This window comes from Harpia harpyja, chromosome 12, assembly GCF_026419915.1.
Source record: "Harpia harpyja isolate bHarHar1 chromosome 12, bHarHar1 primary haplotype, whole genome shotgun sequence".
In the NCBI taxonomy this organism is placed as follows: domain Eukaryota; kingdom Metazoa; phylum Chordata; class Aves; order Accipitriformes; family Accipitridae; genus Harpia; species Harpia harpyja.
The window spans coordinates 15673736-15692830 of record NC_068951.1 but is presented as its reverse complement, the minus strand read 5'-3'; the positions used below and the strand labels follow the sequence as shown (position 1 = coordinate 15692830).

The 19095-nt window shown below is 44.5% G+C and overlaps 2 protein-coding genes across 10 annotated transcripts; one reads left to right on the top strand and one right to left on the bottom strand.

The window, feature by feature from the left end:
• Positions 1 to 851: 851 nt before the first annotated feature.
• On the bottom strand, positions 852 to 8429 carry FBXO45 (F-box protein 45). Its single transcript, XM_052803942.1, has 3 exons — positions 8130 to 8429; positions 7579 to 7935; positions 852 to 5539 (listed from the first exon to the last, which is right to left on the bottom strand). Exons 1-3 carry the CDS (start codon positions 8412 to 8414, stop codon positions 5354 to 5356), a joined length of 828 nt encoding a protein of 275 aa, XP_052659902.1. The 5' UTR covers positions 8415 to 8429; the 3' UTR covers positions 852 to 5353.
• A 284-nt stretch (positions 8430 to 8713) lies between these two features.
• On the top strand, positions 8714 to 14887 carry WDR53 (WD repeat domain 53). 9 transcript variants are annotated; one of them, XM_052803937.1, is made up of 3 exons: positions 8714 to 8898; positions 10267 to 10758; positions 13579 to 14887. In XM_052803937.1, exons 2-3 carry the CDS (start codon positions 10282 to 10284, stop codon positions 14164 to 14166), a joined length of 1065 nt encoding a protein of 354 aa, XP_052659897.1. In that variant the 5' UTR covers positions 8714 to 8898; positions 10267 to 10281; the 3' UTR covers positions 14167 to 14887. The 9 variants fall into 9 exon arrangements, with proteins under 9 accessions (XP_052659897.1, XP_052659893.1, XP_052659898.1 ...); XM_052803933.1 differs by having other exon boundaries at positions 8715 to 9010; XM_052803938.1 differs by having other exon boundaries at positions 8896 to 9010; positions 10479 to 10758.
• The last annotated feature ends 4208 nt before the right edge of the window (positions 14888 to 19095 follow it).

Below are 19095 nucleotides of genomic sequence, written 5' to 3'. Positions count from 1 at the left end.
GTAAAATATCTGGGGACACAGCGCCCATCCTGAGCATTAACGCACTGTAGACATATAAAGGTTGCATGTCCCAGGATGGTCACTCGCTTACATGCATGGCAACACTCCTGCTGCTTCTGGGTAAAACTACCAAAGGTTTAGCTGCAGAAACTGGGAGCTCACAGGAAGATCAGACACTATGCAAAAGACAATAACAGGCAAGGTTATACCTGCATACTTTTCCCCATTCAAACACTGCCTGCAGGAAAATATATAGCTCTTAACATAGGTAGAACAACATGGATTAAAAAGACAAAATAAAACAAGCAAACATAAAACAACTCCAGCTAGCTCACAACAAATCTGCAAGCGCAGGCATGGAAGGAAAAAAGACACCCTTGGTTCTTGAGCTGGTAAAATTGCAGAAGAATAAACAATTGTAATATACAATGAGTTTTATTTTAAAATCCGTTTTCAATGATTTGGGGGTTTTTTTCAACTGAAATGGAATTTTTTTTTTTTTTAAATGCTCCTTTGATGATATCACTATTTCCTGGTCATAAATGCCTGAGAGGAAGAAAAGCAAGTCTGGGAAAAAGCAGACCTTCAACGGCAACAATGACATTTTGTTTAAGCCTCTCAAATCCCTTTCTAACTTTTAAGGTGATCTCAGAGTCTCAGCTCAGTTTGCTGTCACTGAAAATAATTTTCTGAAATGCAAAGATTTGCTCAGCCTAATTTCAGCATCAGGGGTTCAAATGAAGAAGTATATTTAAAAAAATCTATGTCCATTATCCACTTCTCCACGATAATCTGTTTTGTTGAGGTTTTTTACTTTGTTTTGGTTTTTTAAGAGGACAGGAAGCAAATGCTAACGGAGAAGGTTCCACATTAAACATTTATTTTGCACAACGCTTAGGAAATTCAAAGCCTAGGCTCCCACAGCGGTGTTAACTTTGCCCTCTTGTGGGGAGGCGTGAGAATTCTTTCGGAAGTCACACAATATGTACAGCATCATACAGCAGTATGAAAAAAACTGCTTAAAGTATAAATTAGCAGCTTCGGCATCACTGTAGGAAAAGCCTTCTGTATTCATTTACCACTTAATTTCCCTTTCAACTGAATTACAACTTAATGTGAGGTGGACTACTATCACTTACAGAAATCAAGCACATCACACTCCTAACCATTTAAAAACCTGGTTTGTAAATGTAGAAAGGATCCTAGAGCAGATTTCAGTAGTGCCATTTTCTGGCTACACATTTCACCAAATTATCTGTATTGTGCAAGAACCAGTGCTGTTCTGGGGAAGAGCAGCACATACAGCACTTCTAGCTGTGTTCCTGCCAGCATCCAGAGCTATTTATAATGTGTAAAGATTTAACTAGAACTGACATATCAGTATTGAAATACACAGGCTCAGGAATCACAGAGGGCTGGTTACCTCTCAAATACTTAGAGAAAATAAGTTTTGTGTGATCAAACTATTATCAGGCCAAGCGTTATTTTAATTCATCACTGCTGCCATCATCCCAGTGAAAATGGAAGAGGAAAAAAAAAAAAAAATAGAGACAGCCATCTGGAAAACACACTGGTGTGTTACGGAATTAAAAATGTAGATCATTGGTAAGCGGAGAAAAAAGCTAGTATGTTCCAGCTTGCTATCAGATTCAGAGGCAGGCAGAGAAGAATACAGCCACATCTGAGGCAGCAGAAGTTCAGTCCACAAGATCAAGGCCATCTGCTCCTGGCTAGTTTTGTCACCTGAAACATGGCCAAAAGTAACAAACCCAAACGGTGTTTGCTAGCAGAAGGCACACACAGGACTCCCAAAAATGCACACTCACCACTCCATTTTAAGTGGGGGGGAAGAAACATTTTCAAGAAAATACCCCAACCAGGGCAAGTTTCCCATGCCATCTTGATTTATTAGTTCATTCCAGCAATACCTCTGTCCTCTTACGGAAAAAGAAGTCACGCAACTGACTTCAGGCCAACACAAGCCACTACCGAAGCCAAGAACAGACTCTGCCCTGAAACAAACGGCCATATCGAGCTGTTTGCTTCCTCAGACATAGAAACATGACCAGATCAGATGACCAACTGTTAAGCTCCCAACAGATTCTGCAGCACACAAACCACCAGGAATTCTGAGGTTTATTCAAATGATAGACAAAATGCTCCCTTATCAAAAAATTCTGGATGTCCTGCAGGATTCTGAAGCCAAGACCTGTGAATCTGACTGATTTCTGTTATGGGAGCTATGAACACCAGATGTTCCTCCTGATCAAAGCAGTTAAATGACTAGTCAGGGTAGGGAAAATACTTCAAACAGCTGTTAGCCAACTCTGAAGTACCTCAGGCTAGAAAAAGCGATCCTACATTTTTAGCGAGCCAGCTAAAAGAGCCAGCTCTTTGCTCCTGAAGAAGCTCACAGAGATGTTAGCCAAAAGTTCACTACTTCAAAGCAAATTCTTGATGCAGAGAGTTTGGAAAGTGCCTCAGAGCTCGCAACCACAACACAGTCTCCTACTTCTTCCTAAAATCACCTACTTCTTCCTAAAAGCACCATGAAACATTGAACTTCCATATAGAAAGCTAGAGAAACAGAGAGAAGCCGAGAAGCTGACCTGGGAAAGAGGCACCTTGGTACAGCACAGGGCAGGGCAGCCGCAACAGTGAGCACAACACCTCAATTCGAATCCAGAGACCTCCAGCCATCAGGAAAACCTTTTCCCACACTGCCACGCGCCAGCATCCCTGTTTCAGAGGATGCAATCTCCCAAACACAGCTGTTAGACTACTGAGCTTTCAAGTCCTCGTTAACCACTCATCAGATTCTCTCTTTTCAAGCAGTCACGCAGCAAATCACACAGTCCCAACACCTCCATCTTCTTGGTGTGCTGAACTGCTACCCCATTTTTCCTATCAGCACTCCACTGATGTCATTACAACAATCCACACCAATATATCCTTCTGAATTATAGCAGAGTTTATTTTAATATTTTGTACAGCCAGCATTGGTCTCCAGGAATAAGTTATAATCTTACATAAGTGAGTCCCCCCCAAACCCACCCTTAAGGAATGTTCAACTTTCAGCATTTCTTATTTAGAGGGAAATTATTTATAGGGTAAGACGCAGCCTGAAGAATGAAAATCAATCTTAGTTTGTGAATAAAACTCCTCGGAAGTTCTCAGTGCTTACTTGCATCTAATTGGATTCATGAACAAGCTACAGAGGTCACATCTTTCAGGACTGCACTGAGAATACATTCATCTCGGGGACAATTTTACTTTCTGAAATTGGACAGGGTTTTGTTTCCTTTTCCCCCCCCTACTTCATGCCCTACACTTCTGCTATGCAGATAACATAATTTACAGTCTAGTACAATCAATGCTTCTAAGAGATTTTTCCAAAAGGTACTCATATGCTCGTTCCACATCATTTATTCAGTTGTTCTCAGCACCACTTAAAACATCTTAATTTCTCACTGCGTATTTTGTTTCTTTAACGCAGCCAAGAGGAACGGACCTCAATATTGCCTTTAAGCAATAAACAACACACAAAACAAATAAATACTTCAAAATCCTCTTAAATGGTAATGATGTACATACATACTGTGTTCCAGTGCAGAACTTGGTTATCTACTAGGTGAAAAGCACTCCAAGGATAGCTCAGCAGCAGCGACTAGGATCCACCCTCATCTGCTTGCACCGCTCTCCTCACATTACTCAATTAAAGGGGCAGGGGTGGGGGAAACGAGCAACAGCCTAAGAGGAATTCCTCTCTCTCCCATGTTCAGAGAATTACCAGTGTCCGATATTAAGCAATTCACATTCTCTTGCGCAAATAAAGCAAAAAGAGGTTGTATAAACATTTACTTCTCCCTCTCTGAAAAGCATGCCCAACTCTGAAATAGTTCAGACAGCTCTGAGAAACACCAACCAACAAGAAACAAGAGTCAAGAGCTAGCCACAGGGCTTACAGATTTTAATGCCCTATTAAAAGAAGCCCTTCTGGGGCTCCCTACAGATCTTTCAACCTCAGAGGAAAGCTGTTTCACCAGAAGATCCCTCCTTACTACACCCCTCAGCTTCACAGCTGCCCCAGCCTGCGTATGCCACAGCACACCAACACACCCGAGGGGTTTGTACGTGGTTTTTAAAAAAACGGTGCAAGTGAAAAGCCCAAACGTTGAACCTGATCCAGAATCCCCATCAAAGGGTTGGTGAGACTGAAAACGGGCAGGTGAATACTTGGGTACTGGGGGATTTTACTTAATTAAAGGTTCAGCCAAGTCTTAAAGCCTTATAAAGCCATTTAAGCTGAAAACAAGGTCTGGATTCAGAAACTGAATGCTCCTTCCTCATTATTTTGAAACATTTCGCAACAGTGATTAGAAAGTGTAAGAATGCTTTCAAAAGTTAGTATTTTTGATGTCGAAAGGATGACAAGCTCACTGCTATGTTGTGCCTTCCTTTCCTAAAGGGAATCACAAATTTTGCTGAAAGGAAACTCGTGGGGAAAACATTTTGTGTTTCCTACAGAGAACAAAACTGTTGCTACAGCTATGGAAACTTTCACAGAAAATGACCCAATGTAGCACCGTACTCCACAAGAGCATCCCAAAATGCTTTACAATACAACAGAAGAAGTACACTTACATGAATGTTATATACCTGTCCAAGGTATATTTTCTGATGCCACGTAGTGGGGGTTTTTTTTCCCTTTAAGAAATTATGTCCCAGTTAGAATAAAGCAAACCCTTTCTTTTAACTGTTCTTTTCAACATGTTCTATATATACAACCCTTAAAATACACTTAAAAATAGCTGCACGCATTTTGTATCATTATACTAGAGAAGGGCAGTCCAGACAGACCATGCTTCTCAGTATGTTAAAAACTGTAAATAAAACCCAACCAGACTCGTTCTCCTTCAGTACCCATGTTGGCCCAAAGGAGGGAAGGGAAGGAACAAGCAGTTTTAAAATGGGAGTCTTTCACAAAAAACGCTACTTACAAATCTCAGGTTAATTTACTCAAGCAGTTTTGTATCAAATCCTTTCTTAAATATTTGAGGTCACACACTGCCATCTTAGCAATGAGATCTGTTGCAACATGCATGTGTCAGCTTCCCACTCAACCAACTGCAACCCTGAGGATTTTTCTGGCCTGGTAGAAAGAGGAAATGTAACACAATTCCTGAAGTATGGCTGGTCCTCCATTTCAAAACTCCGTGCGATTCCCTCGATGGTTCTTGGACACAGCCCCACACTTTTTTGTTTTTCCTTTAATACACGTTTCCCTCCAACCAACATGCAGATTTCTCCTCCCAATCATCCACATCTTGATGTCCCAACAAAACAATCCACATCATCCATCCAGAGGTTTTCCCAGGTAGACCAAAGTCACTTCTGTGTTACCATACACAGCAGACACTGCTGGATACAGGCAAACTTTTGGCAGTCCTCTGAAGGCAACTCCCAAGAACTCATAGCCCCTCTCAAACGCTAATGTTTTGTCTTCCATGTCCAGGATAACTCGAATCCTTTCACCTATCTGTAAACAGAGACAGGAGGGGGGAATGAAAAAAAAAAAACACCATAGAAAGAGTCAGCATATTCAAATGGAGACACAAAAATAAAGCATAGCCCATCTATAACGCAGCAGGTAATTTTAAAGCAAGGCTTTCCTGTTTCTCATGATTGCATTACTTTTAGGATTCAAATTTCTCAATTTCGCCCAAATACACTAGGATCCTGAGTACCTCTGCTGCCCATTTCCAGAAGGCAGCCTGTATCTAACCACCTACGTAGTCATAAACGTAACCCTTCTCATACGAGCCTTGCGAGAGCATCAAGAGTGAGCGTACTACATGCCACGTGCTTCAGAATACTGCTGAGTTTTGGAAACTTTGTAATGGCCTCCAAGTTACCTGAACTCTGTATTTAGCTGCTGCTGTCGCTAGCAGTAATTGCTCTGTGAAGAGCAATTTCAAGACAATGAACTTGTTTTAGAAAGGTAAGTGCCACCCACAAAATATACCAGGATACACTACTATGCAGGTGCTGTTGCTGACAGAGGTATTCCCCTGCCAAGGCAGAAGGAAATTCCAGTGCAAAGCCTAGGCAAAACAGGCGTGAAAAACCTAATATATATGTGTGTATATATATATGTGTACACACACACAAGTGAAACCAACACTTAACACAGTAAGAGACTCGGATCTAGGCATGCATGGTGCTCTCTGCATTTATCTAGTTCACATTATTTTGGACATAAGTCCCAGACATCAGCAGCAAGCACAGCAGGATGCCACACAAACTTCTGATTTTTCACCAGCCAGCCCCAATACTGGGGATTTCTTCCAGCCAACACATTTTTCTTCTAACCAACACTAATAAACACCTGTGTTTCCTTTAAGTATGTTTTCTATGAGCAGATCACTGTACATGTCTTAATAAACACAAAATACTCCAAAGGATGACCAATTTGAGCTCTGATTTTTATAGAGAAAGCAGCGATTGTGCTCACCCTTGAGTCCCCACATGAGCTCAGGACTCTCGGCTTCAAAACCTTTCCTCACCCTGTAGCTGCAGAAAGGCCTAGACAAGGACCGCAGAAAGCAACCGCAAAGGGTCAAGTCTGGAAAGTGCCAACCCAGTTTGCATGCTAGGGAACATGCAAATGGTAAGAGGTCTGAATCTCTTTAACTACACTGATTTTAGGAATTATTCCCCAAAGTGGCAGGTACAACCTCCAGACAGAACTGAGTGCTCAGCGGTGAGCTTTCACATGAAATTTAGGAATACCAGATACAAGTTACTACACAGATCTTCACCCAGAACTGAAACATAAGCCAATACTCATACAAAGCCACAGCATTATGAGATGGAAATTATAATGCATACACCTTAAGTTGTAACACAAGGAAATCCAGCAGTCAAAATGTAGTTGTGTGAGCAGCCAGAAGAACAAAGATAAACACCTCTATAGGGACAAGACAGTGGAATGGCACTTGCTCTTTAATAACCTGAAATTATCTGAACATCACATCCCAGCATCCCAGCCAAGGGATGTCACCTATGGGAATGCTGCCAGCAAGCAAACAGGCAGCACTCAGCACTGCTGCAGGTTTTTGCAGGAAGACTCTTACCTAAGCACTAACCTCAGCTCACACTGCCATACAACAAAGGGGTAAAATACCACAGACGTTCACCTTGCTGTGGGGCAAGTCGTTACTTCAGAAGGCTACAACAGTCTTTTCAGCTTTTATTTCAAAAAGCAACATGGTGTCTAAACAGACACCCACAGTACATGCTTCACGCTCAATACTGGACATAAAAGTGCTGAAACAACTGAGGGTCAGGTACACTGAACACCACACAGAGGTGTAGCCTGAGGAAACAGGAAACGAAGGGGGAAAGGCCTCACAAGGTGGAATCATTTGCCTTCTGCAAGGAAGGCAAAGAGACCCTTAAGTGGGCTTTTAGGATCAATTCAGCAGACAACCAGGACACGTGAGGGAGGAGGGTCTTGACAGCCAGCCGCTGTCAGACACACGGTGGAGCTTCCAGCCCACACCAAGCCCCACTCACCTGGTATTTGGGAGCGTTATTGCACTGGGGGAAGCTGCCGTTCACCTCTCCGTTATGCAGCAAGTTATTGTCCACCAGGTTCCAGCCCCAACTCTGGTCGTCACTCCCCAGCAGGGCCACGTAACCCTGGCACTGCATGGCCGCCCGCTTTGTGGCAATGCCAATGACGGCCACGGTGCCCAACGGGCCCTCCCACCACACCTCCCAGGCGTGGCGGCCCTCGCTGAAGCCGATCTTGGTCCGCGCCCCATCCGTGCTCTGGGCGATGGGGTTGCGGTGCAGCGTGAAGCCGTTCTTCTTGATGTAGACGTTCCGCGAGCAGTCGTTGGTGCTGAAGGCGTGGTGGAAGGCACGGACCTAGGGGAGATGGAGGAAGGCGCAGGGGGAGATAAAATCCTGTCACGTTTTTCAGCCCCCCCCCCCCCCCCCCAGGTTTCCAACGGTGGGTGGGCCGAGCGGCTAGGGGGTGTCCCCGAGCACCTGGGGGGGGACTGCTGAGAGGCTGGGGAGAGGTGTCCCCGAGAGGCTGGCGGGGGGTGTCCCGGGCTCACCTTGCCCTTGTAGGTGGGCACGTTGCAGAGGATGTCGGTGCGCAGGGCCTCCTCCGCCAGGCAGCGGGCCGCCAAGCTGCGCCACACCTCGCTGTTCTCGTCACCGTGCAGGACGCGGTGCCACAGCTTACAGACCAGCGCGCAGCTCCTCAGCTCCCGCAGCTCCAGGTAGGAGAAGACCAGCTCCAGCACCCGCCCCGGCAAACGCCAGCCCGGCCCCCCCGCCGCCGCCCCCGCCGCCCCCCCGCTGCCGCTACCGCTGCCTCCGCCGGGGCCCGCCGCCATCGCCTCCCTCCCCCCTCCCCGAGCGCCCCGCGGGCGGCGGGCCGGGACGCGGGGGCCTCGCTGTCCCTCCCCTCTCCGGCGACAGCGGTGGCGGCGGGCCCCGGGCCGAGGGCTCTCCCTGCCCGCCCAAAGCCCTCACGGCGAGGGGGCGCGCGCGCCCAGCGCCGCCATCACCGCCGCGGGCAGCCCGCCCCGCCCGCCGCGCATGCGCGGGAGCGGCCGTCGGAGGTGAGGTGAGGCGAGGCGAGGCGGCGCGCGCGGCGCTGAGGGGCCTGGCGGGGGCGGGTAGGGCTCGGGTTCCCCCCCGCCCCAGTCGCCGCCGGTGCCCGGTGCGGGGCCCGCCGCCCCTGGGAGCCGCAGGGGACTCGGCGCGGGGTTCCCCCTCCCAGGGACAGCCGTCAAAGCTGCGTCAGCTCCCTCGAGGAGCTGTCTTCCCCGGCGCTGGGGCGGTTGTCTTCCTAAAAGCCGTGAGTGGGGCCTACCGGTGTGAGGGGCTGTGGGGCGGGAGAGAGGGAGGGGGGCAGCCGGGAAAAAGTTACCTCAGTTCCCGAAGCGCGGGCGAGTGGCTGGCTGCCAATTTGCGACCCGAGTTGCCGGTAAGGTATCCGACGCTTTCTGTAATTTTATTTAATCGACAGGGCTGAAATTTTCCTGGTGGATTGAAGGAATTCCAGCTGCTCTTTAGACCAGGCTCAACAAAAATCATTGGCAAAACATAACGTGGTTAAAAAAAACCCAAAAAACAAACCCTTTATTGCCCAATAATGCGATAGCGCCATAGACATTAAGGCAGCACTGCAGCTGCCGCTGGGGCAGCTGTAGCTCCATCCCGCAAACCCCCCATTGCCGTCTGCGCCCCTACCATGGTATTAGCTCTCCTTTTCCCCCACAGCGTGCTAGTCTCTCCAGAACTTGTTATGCTTTTGTGTTGCTCCGTTTTTTTCCCCACTTAATCTTCTGCTGATGTGGTCCCCCAAACAGCCCTGTCACGGGGGCTGGTGCGGGCAGTCACACCAAGGGAAGGGCCTGGAGCATGGTAAGCTCGATGGGCATGCTTTGCGGCCCAATTAAATGTGTTGCAAACCTCATAACTACCTGCCTCAAACTGGTAATGCTTTTCTTAAAAAGATGCTATTGTTTATCTCTTTATGCTTTAGTGTTTACCGGTGTTGAGAAAATTACCTTCACTTTGGGAACACAAAGTACACATGCACAAAAGTTGAAAATTTATTCACACACGTGTATGCTTTTAAACCATAATTAAGGCAATGGCTTTCAGCATCAATCAGTTTATCCCAGTCTCACCAGCACAAGTTTCTTGCTCCAGGTATTGCGAGACTGCTTTACAAGTTGATATTAGGCACTGACTACCCAGCACCTCGGCAGCTGGATGAAAGACAGATGTCTGCATGTGCTCTCACCTGGACTGGAACAGTGTGGCTTCTCTGCAGATGGACTTTACTAGTTTGCCGTCTTCCCCTTGCTCCTTCCCAGTATGTCCCATTAGGAACCATGCCCCTGTTTTGTCAGGCACGCTATGTCCTTATGCACTGAGGAAGCAGCTCTCACCTAGGCAGCCACGTCAGAGCAGCAGATCTATGCCACATACTGCACAGGTACACATGCCAGCAACTGCTGCCATTCCCTGCTGTTGTGGCTGACGTTGATGCTGTTTGAGCCAAAGCTTCATTTGTGTACTGATCTGTAGAGGTGCCTGTTTTAATTGGACACTAGAGTTTCAAGTAGTCTGCATTACGGTCAACGGGATGATCTTGTTGCTTCGATAAGCTTTCTGCTGTAATGAGACCAACACCAGCTCAGTTGAGGGTTTTTGTTTGTTTGTTTGTTTCAGAGGTGTCCCTGAAACATGGCAGTCAAATGGACTGGTGGACATTCGTCCTCTATATTGTGCTTGAATGTAAACACGGAAGGGCTGGTGGCTTCAGGCGCAGAGAGAGGCGAGCTCACGCTCTGGGATGGGGGAGGTGCTCCAGCAGGACAGCTCCAGCTCCCGAAGGCAGACGATGTGACCTCTGTGGTGTTCTCTCCCCGCCGTCCCACCAGGCTGTACACCTCCCATGGAGAAACTATCAGTTTGCTGGATGTCCGATCCCTCAAGGAGCCTGTTGAACATTTCCACGTGAATGAGGAGGAGATCAACTCGGTCTCGGTGAATGAGACCGACAATTTCTTGGCAGCGGCAGATGACTCAGGAGCAATAAAGGTTATGGACTTGGAAAACAAGAAAGTCAGCCGGTCCTTGAGACACTCAAACATCTGCTCCTCTGTTGTCTTTCGACCTCAGAGGCCTCAAAGCCTTGTTTCCTGTGGACTGGACATGCAGGTGATTTGCATACAAGTAGATGGTTATTAGAGAAGCAGAACAGTAACTACCCACCTGTGTAGTGAGACACCAACAGACTTTCACCAAGAGTGAGGGTGTACAGCCTGCAATCACCGGAAAGCTCCTTAACTATTCTAAAGTAGTTTTGGCGGAGAAACTTATGTGTTGAGGCTGTTTGTGCCATTTTCTACACAGCACTTCCCCTCCCTGTTTTTATCTTCCTTAGTATATACAATCTAAAAGTGAGCAGGGTGGGAGGAAATCAGAATATGGTGCAAAGCATGCTCGTGCCACATTAGTTCCCTGTTGGACCGAGCAAAACCAGTTGTCCCTAGCGATCAGCTATGGCTGCAGGCGAAATGCAGGTGATAGGAAAACCCAAAATGCTTGAAGTGGACAGGATGCTAGCAAGAACACTTTACTACAGGTAGATAAAATCTTTCCAAGTGGTATGTATCACTGTAAGGACAAGTCTTTACTAATTTATCCTTTGTTCTGATTAATCTCTTGGAAGCATTAAATGTTCTTTGCCTTCTGCGCTTCTGTCCCCATCAAGAGGAAACTTTGTCCTTTGCATGCCGCTTGTGGAGGTGTTCTGAGAAAAACCATGCTAGCAGTTAATGGAGTTTTGAGTTGGCCAGCCGGAACAGATGTTTTTCAGTAATTTCTTTCCAGTAGTTGAGATGTGACCACATTCCTGGTTTAGCCCAAGATTAAAACTATCACTTCTACACAGGTTTCTGTGGTTCTAGTGGCATTAGGGTGAAGTTTACTTTGACAGTGTTGAGCAGTTTCACTCTATGTTCTTAAAAGCGAAGTGTACCTAACACCCATTAGAACAAACACATGCTGATATTTAGTATAAACGGTATCTTTCCATATGAAAGCCATGGATCACTTAAATTCAGTAAGTATATATATCCAAATAGGGGCTGATTGATGGAAGTCTGCCAAGTTTAGACTTTGTCAAATTTTTAGAAATTTTCCAAAATTTTTTTTTTTTTCTCCTTAGGTTGACTAAAAAATGGATGTAGGATTTGAAATGAAGTATTGTGAGACGCTTCTTTTCAGAGGCACCAAAGTGTCAGTCTGAGAGGAGTAAATGCTCAGCACCTTAGACGGCTGGCTTAATTCAGGTCCCTAAAATGCAGATTTACAGGCCTATGACTGGAAACTTTTTATCAGAATTGTAAGCATTTATATACCACTTCTGTGTGAGTGAACTGGTTATTTTTTGTGACTTTTTAGTTTTAGCATGGTTTACTGTAGCTCAGCAAGTTGGTTTTTAGGTGAAAGTCATTATCCCAAAATAGTAGGAATTTGTTAGTGCATTTTTGTACAACGAAAAGAGCATTTTTCCACATCAAGGCTGGCTTTAAGATACATCATTTCACAAAGAGAAGCTGAGCTGCAATACTCTGAAATGCTGTGCTGCAGCATGTCTTTGGACAAGTTAGGAGCCCTACGAGCATCAAAACCTGTTCTGGGCTCGCGTGTCAAACCCTCAGTGAAGCTGTAGCTGATGAGAACGGAAATTTAGGTTGCTGGAGTTTTTTCAGAAGTTCCATGGAAGCAGGGAAAATGCCATGAGGACAGAAAATACTTAGTCTGCAGAAAACTTGTTAGCACTTGATGAATTCATAAAGCTATTGCAGTGCTCTCTGTGCTGAAAACAGGAATATTTGCTTTAAGCATTAGGACCCAGCCTCTCTGATTTACTCTTCTCTGCACAGTAGTGGAAAGTTTTCCCTTTCATTGGTAACAAAGTAGTTTTAATGTAGCAGCAGCAGCAGTCGCTAAAAAAGAAAAGTGACAGGAAACAACACATTTCAGATGTCTTAGTGTGATTTGGATTCCAGAAACGCAGAGCCAGTGTGACAGCTCTTTTGTGGCCCAAATTTAAAGGCTCCTGTACTTTCTACTGGAGATTACTAGTGGAGGAGTATTTTTATTAATAACAAATTAAAGCTTTGCTTAAAAAAGCAAACAGCACACCAGTACTGCATTAGACTGACTTGTGCTTTCATACCTGTTGGCCTTGAAAATGCTCATCATCGATTCAGATCCTACAGAAGTATTGAGAGAATTATTTTTAACTGGCGCATTATAAATCTATAGTACTTGAATTGTTGTATGAGAGACACAGGATTCATTTGAAGACACAATTACTGCTTCATGAGAGGCTTGGAGGTGGCATTTTAAAAACAAGTCTAAAAGCGCAACCTCCCCCCATCTCATCAGGAAAAGTGTGCCTTACCTCGATATGGTAATAGTGCAAACCGGATCTACTCATTGGATATTAAAAAAAATACATATATGTCTGTTGAAAAATGAGGGCCTGAACTACTGTTTGCCTTTTGCTGTTCCATTTTTCAAACACATTCACGGAAGTGATTATTTTAGGACAAGTACGTAGCAGAGACAGAAGTAAAATTCAGAATGATAATGATCTCTATTTACTGCTAGCGTTTCCATGTCCCTCCTTTTAAATAATTGATGTGCAGTAGATCATGATTACCACTGCTGAGATGAATGCAAAAGCATTTAGAATAGGTTTTTCATCCATTTTGTGGTCTAAAGGTCTGAGTCACTGACTTTGCTGAGTAGGGCAGTATGAGGGTTTGCAAAGCATGCTGTAAAGATTTGCTCTGTTTATCCGATGAAGTTCAGCCACTCCTCACAACACATCTTGCATCTCTTGCACTCACGCATAGCCTTTACTCTGCTAGAGCAAGAAGTGTGGTTGGGTTTTTTTGCTGTTAGCAAAAAATCAGATTTTACCTAAAATGGACAAATTATTGATTCATAATTTTTTCCAAGGTTATGCTGTGGAACCTGCAGAAAGCTCGCCCCTTGTGGACCACAAACCTGCAGGAGTATGAAACGCAGGAAGACAGTCCACAGTCAGCCGGCCAGTTCTTTAACCCACCGCTTGCACATTCCCTGTCTGTCGCATCGTGCGGCAACATCTTTGGCTGCGGAGCTCAAGACGGTAAAGTCAGAATATTCAGAGTCACTGGTGTCAAGTTTGAACATGAGCTGGAGTTTCAAGGTCACAGCTTGGGAGTGTCACAGATCCTTTTTATGCCAGAAGCGTACTGGTTGTTGACTGGAGGAAACGATGGGAAAGTCTTGCTCTGGGATGTCAGCAGTGACGTTGGAAAGCAGCAGAAAAGTCCAGCAAAATCTCTGCAGAGAAGGAAGGCCCAAGCATCTGCTTCCACCAGAAAAGATGGAAAGCTCAACAAAGTGGCTTCAAATGAACATGCTAGAGTTTTACCAAAGCTAACCATTGAGCACGGAGAGAAGGTGAACTGGATCTCATGCGCAGAGATCAAAGGCTCCAAGAGAGTATTAGTTGCTGATCAGAGTAGTTCTGTGTCTGTGTATCCATTGCCAGAACCTTAGACACTGAGATGTTTAAAGAAATTTGTGGGGGAAAACCACTTCTCAGAGCATTTGTAATGTGTCCAGTTACATCCGCTGACAATGCACTGAACAGTGAATCCTGCTGCGCCCTTCAGAAGGGGAAGGGATTTGCTGTGTCCTCATGCAAGTACTTGTGATGTAACTGGCCTCATGTCATGTTTTTCAGTGGCTGTCGGTATTCACTGCAGCTGTTTCTTGCAGGGTTGGCAGTTTCCTTCTTGAATTTAAGTAAAACGCGTTTCACTGTATTTAGGGGTAATGTTAGTTCATGACTAAGCTGACATAATTAGGGATGGAGGAAGAAATTCACGCTAACAGGGACACCCGCAATGCTAAATGACGATGCTGAGCAGTAACAGACATATCATTGGCTGAGCTCCTTGCATTTTGAACTATTGCAGTGCTTTACATTACTCTCCCCATTAAACTGTGTCACAGTTAGCTTAAATTGGCCGTAGTGGAAATATATTTTTCATTAGTTTGTCAGCAGCTGGATATAAGACTAGAGAAGCATCAACTAATGAGTAATCAAATTAGTTTAACTGTCATTGCCAATTGGATTTTTTCACACTGCAGGAAACGAAGGAGCAGGGGAAAATGTTAACATCTGTTTAATGGGTCAGCTGTCTTATGCATTTAGTTGTTTATCCCAGGGAAAAATAACTATTAACACTTGTCTTAATAAATGCTTTCTCTCTCACTGCTCCCTTGTGCTTATACTCACTCTAATATTGCCAGATGTACACAAAATTGTTTCAAGAAGCGTATTGTATACCCCATCACAGGGGCAATATAAAGGGCCAAAGGCATGGCTCCTCCTTACCCAAATACTTCCACTGTCTTCCCAAAGCTTTGAAAACACAACGAGCAGAACTTGGCTTGCTAGAAACATCTCTTAATTTGCAAGTTGAAGGTGGGGATAATGTAGCTAAATGGGAATGCTGCAGCTCTAGATATGTTCAATTCATGCTGGATTTCCCATGGAATGGGCAAATAATTAAAAGGAAAAAAAGCTTTTTTTTTCCTCGGGCCGTCCTTAACCTTTCACAAAACTGAATGCCTGGTACTGGCTGATGACCTGCTTCACTGATGTGGGGGTTTGCGCTGTCTTGTTTCACCAGCTGTGCTGTTACCCAATGCACATTATCTATCTGCCTTCTTTTTTTCTTTTTGATGGAAAAATTTCCAGCTCTTTTTTTGCATACCCTGATACCGAGAGCCAGTTGAAGAAACTCTCTAAGACTCATTTTGGAGTTTTAGAAAGCAGGCATTCTTTATTGCAGCGCTGGGTGCACGGGGGATAGTTCCACCTAGCGTGCATACCACAGCTTTAGCACTAACAGGTTATATAGAATAACTAATTGCATATTAATCAGATTAGTATACATATACGTAAAAGTAATTGCAACTGATTATCTCAGTACTGCCTACATCCGATCATGCGCAATGAAGGATCCATTTGAGTCGAAAGGCTGCTTTTATGACCACCGACCCATTTGAAGTTCTTGTTGGCTGTCCTTGTAGTCTTTTTTCTTGTCCTTGTTCTTTGATCTTGAAGCTTAACGCAGCTTCAGTCACATGTGGTCAGTTTCAACATTGTTCTCATCTAGCGTACAGGAACATCTAGTCATAAGAGCAAAGAACTGCAAAACTTATGAGTAACTACCTCTACTAGTTAATTGCTTGGCTATACTTTTGTCTATTGTTTCAATCATAGTGTTAGTACAAGATTTCTAATAATTATTTACCAAATCTCACTTTTATGGTCACCTAGCAGCAAACCAGTTTCCACGGTTGGTACAAAATATTAAAACCATCAAAATATTTAGACATACCATACAGAATGTATGGAAATATGCTATCACCCAGCTCCTGAAAATCATTAGCCAGTTGTGTTGGTTTTGCTCAAAGTAGCTCCCCACAACCAAATACAACTCATTCTCATCCAAATTTGATTTTACCATCATACCTTTTTTTGGGGGAAAAAAAAAAAAAAAAGCAATCTGCTTGTACAGCCTTTAACAGCAGGAGACTTTGGCCCAAGACATGAACTAACTGGTGGGTGCTACAGCAAAATGAAGCCAAAACACAGCAAAAAAGCAGAATAGTGTAGGTACCCCCTTCCGTGTTACCTCTGAATTAATTTATGTATGAAGACAGGCAGGATCCGTGCGTCAGAGGAAGTGGTCTGGATGGGTAGTTCAGTATGTGATATGTTCATGAGCATGTGTCTGTGCCCCGATGACCTATATTTGGATATACAGTCTATAAAAAGCCTCAGTACAAACAACCTCCAGCAAGAGTTGGATCCCCTGTCCCTGTTGTTGCTGCCTGCTTCAGGAGAGAGGATCAAGCCCACTCCAGCTTTTATTTCTTCTCCTCTTGTTCTCCAGGAAGATGGCTAAAGCCAGCATCTCTTTGCGCTCGCTGAACGACACGTTAAACAGGTCATTAAAGGGTTGTGCTAGCACTGCTCTAAGGGACTGGGAAGGACGAGGGGCATAGAGGACTGGGGCAGGGGAGAGGAGACAAGACTCTGTTAGTGTGACAAACCTGTGCTTCCTTGGAAATTTTCATGGGTAATAGAGAGGATGTAAATATACATTGTGTGTATACAGGAAGGGAGTAGTTCATGAGCAATCTTCTGCTTCTCCTTTACTCGTTGGGGAGGGAGGGGGGATAGAGCCACAAGCTGCACCCTTTCACGAACGCCATTCTGGCCAGCATGCAGACTGCTACTCCTGGCTGTTTGCTGCAGGATTTGCACAATTGCTCCATCAGCAAAGGCCTGTAGCTGCATGAAGCGTTGCTGGGCGATTATGAGTAACGGGAAATTCGGGTTTGCACTCCACTACTGTTGTAAATGGGAGATTTGGGATGAAGTTCTGAATTTGGGAAAATGCCTGAGTCTGGAGGGTTCAAAGATAGGAAGTAAGTGGTTATCATTAACAAAAAAACCCCCTGAGAACGGACCTTTCTTAGAAGTTTAAAGAAAGAAAATCACCGTCACTGAGGAATTGGGACATAGGTGACGCTGATTCACCATCCATTTTCAAAGCCTGTACTTGGAAGAGCAACACTTGACTGACAGGTTCATTGGCTTCATGTGAAATAACCTGGCCTAAGCTGTCCCTGCTGGCACGAGTCCATGTGTTCAGCTGCACTGCAACAGCACAGTCGCTGGTAGATGGTGTCTCTAACCAGCTGGGCAGACAACATCGCGGGATCAAATATAGGACATGAGCGTGGCCTTTCAGGAAAAAGAGTTGAAAAACAGTCTGAAACTCTCTACAGTTAGAGACAGATGAGAGAGTGTTCCCTCTCAGTGGATTTTCACGTATGGATTTTCATATACTACCTTTAAAGGTACTGTGCAAATGGTATCGGGCAAGAAATTTTTAAGTCAGCTTAGGTGTCATACATATAACTCTGGTTTACCTGTAGTAAAAATGATTACTGTCTCTCGAGACTATGATGGCTGATGATTACAGACTAACACCATCTGACATACTTGGTAAGAAACTGCTTCTCTGGTCAAGATACTAACTTTGTTCACCAACGGCTTTTATGACTCCGATTCACACAACGGTAACTGCAAAAAAAGATACTGGAGACCCGACTGGAGAGAGAAACAGAAATGCAGGAACCACTCCTGAAAGAAAAAGTGAAAATTAAGTCTGTGGGAAACTGATTGAAGAAGCATGCATCTAATTGGTACCGTGAAGTGAGCGTACAGGAAGAGCTGTAGAGAAGTGTGGGGCTCTGCATTGGCCTGGAAAATAAAACTGATGTGACAGCTCTAAAGTAATGAAAAATGTCATTTTCTGTAAATGCCCGAACAGCAGAAATAAGGTTACACATACAACCACACTTTCGGAAAAGTTGGAGTGCTAGAGCTTTTACTGCAAATCTTTCAAGTATGTTCTGGATGCTAACAAGAAGAGAAGAACTTTAAAAGCTTTCTGGTAAAGAATGGGGATGTTGTTTGTGCATACACTAGACCGACTCAATGGTAACTTCACTTACATTAAAGGAAGAAGTGTTTAGAGGTCATGATTGAAATGAAAGCAGGAGGTTTAATCCATTCTTCCTCGTTTCATTCAGAATTTTGCTCAAGAGACAGCAGCACTGATTCTTTCAGAATTTACAAAAAGCTGTATATGATTAGTTACAGAGATTGGTTCTACCATGGTGTAACCAAACAGACATTTATAGAACCAAAATTAGCAAATGCTGAAATGTTTGCTGCAGATGCTTAAAAATACACAAGAGTAATTTACAGACAGGCAATATACCCTGTATCAAAAAGTACTGGAAAGACAAAACTGGGCAAATACGAAAGCATTGGACTCAAGGCTGCTGAAAAACAACTACAGTGCTGACAGTAGCATTAATGATGAGATCTTTGGTAACTTTAATTTGTAGAGGAGAAAGCTTGCAACAATGAGCCATTAGGAAGCTTATTTACCTTGATAAAAAGCTCCAAATCAGGGAGCAATTCACAGGCAAGTATCTCTCCCAGGACAGCTCTCATTATCCACCCAGCAAACCTTGAAGAATATACGCATTTTCTGACAATTCCCCCCCTCTCTCTCAAAGAGTGCTTGCATCGTGTTATTCCTGAAACTCTTACTATTGGAGTTTCTGCACTACCACATTGTATTATCCTATTAGATTGTTGTTCTCTGCTTGTGCAGCTATAGATATGAAGTGGATGTGAAACTTACTCACAGCAAGTATCGACCCACCTCACCTCAGGTTATACACTTGCTCTCTCTGTGCTGACAGACTTAATCCCGTTATGACGTATCGACTCTTCTGATTCTTCTGAACTACCTGCATTTCTACATAACACAAGCTTAATTTTCCAATTAAATTCTATTTTAGTCCTAAAATTCTCTTGGCAAG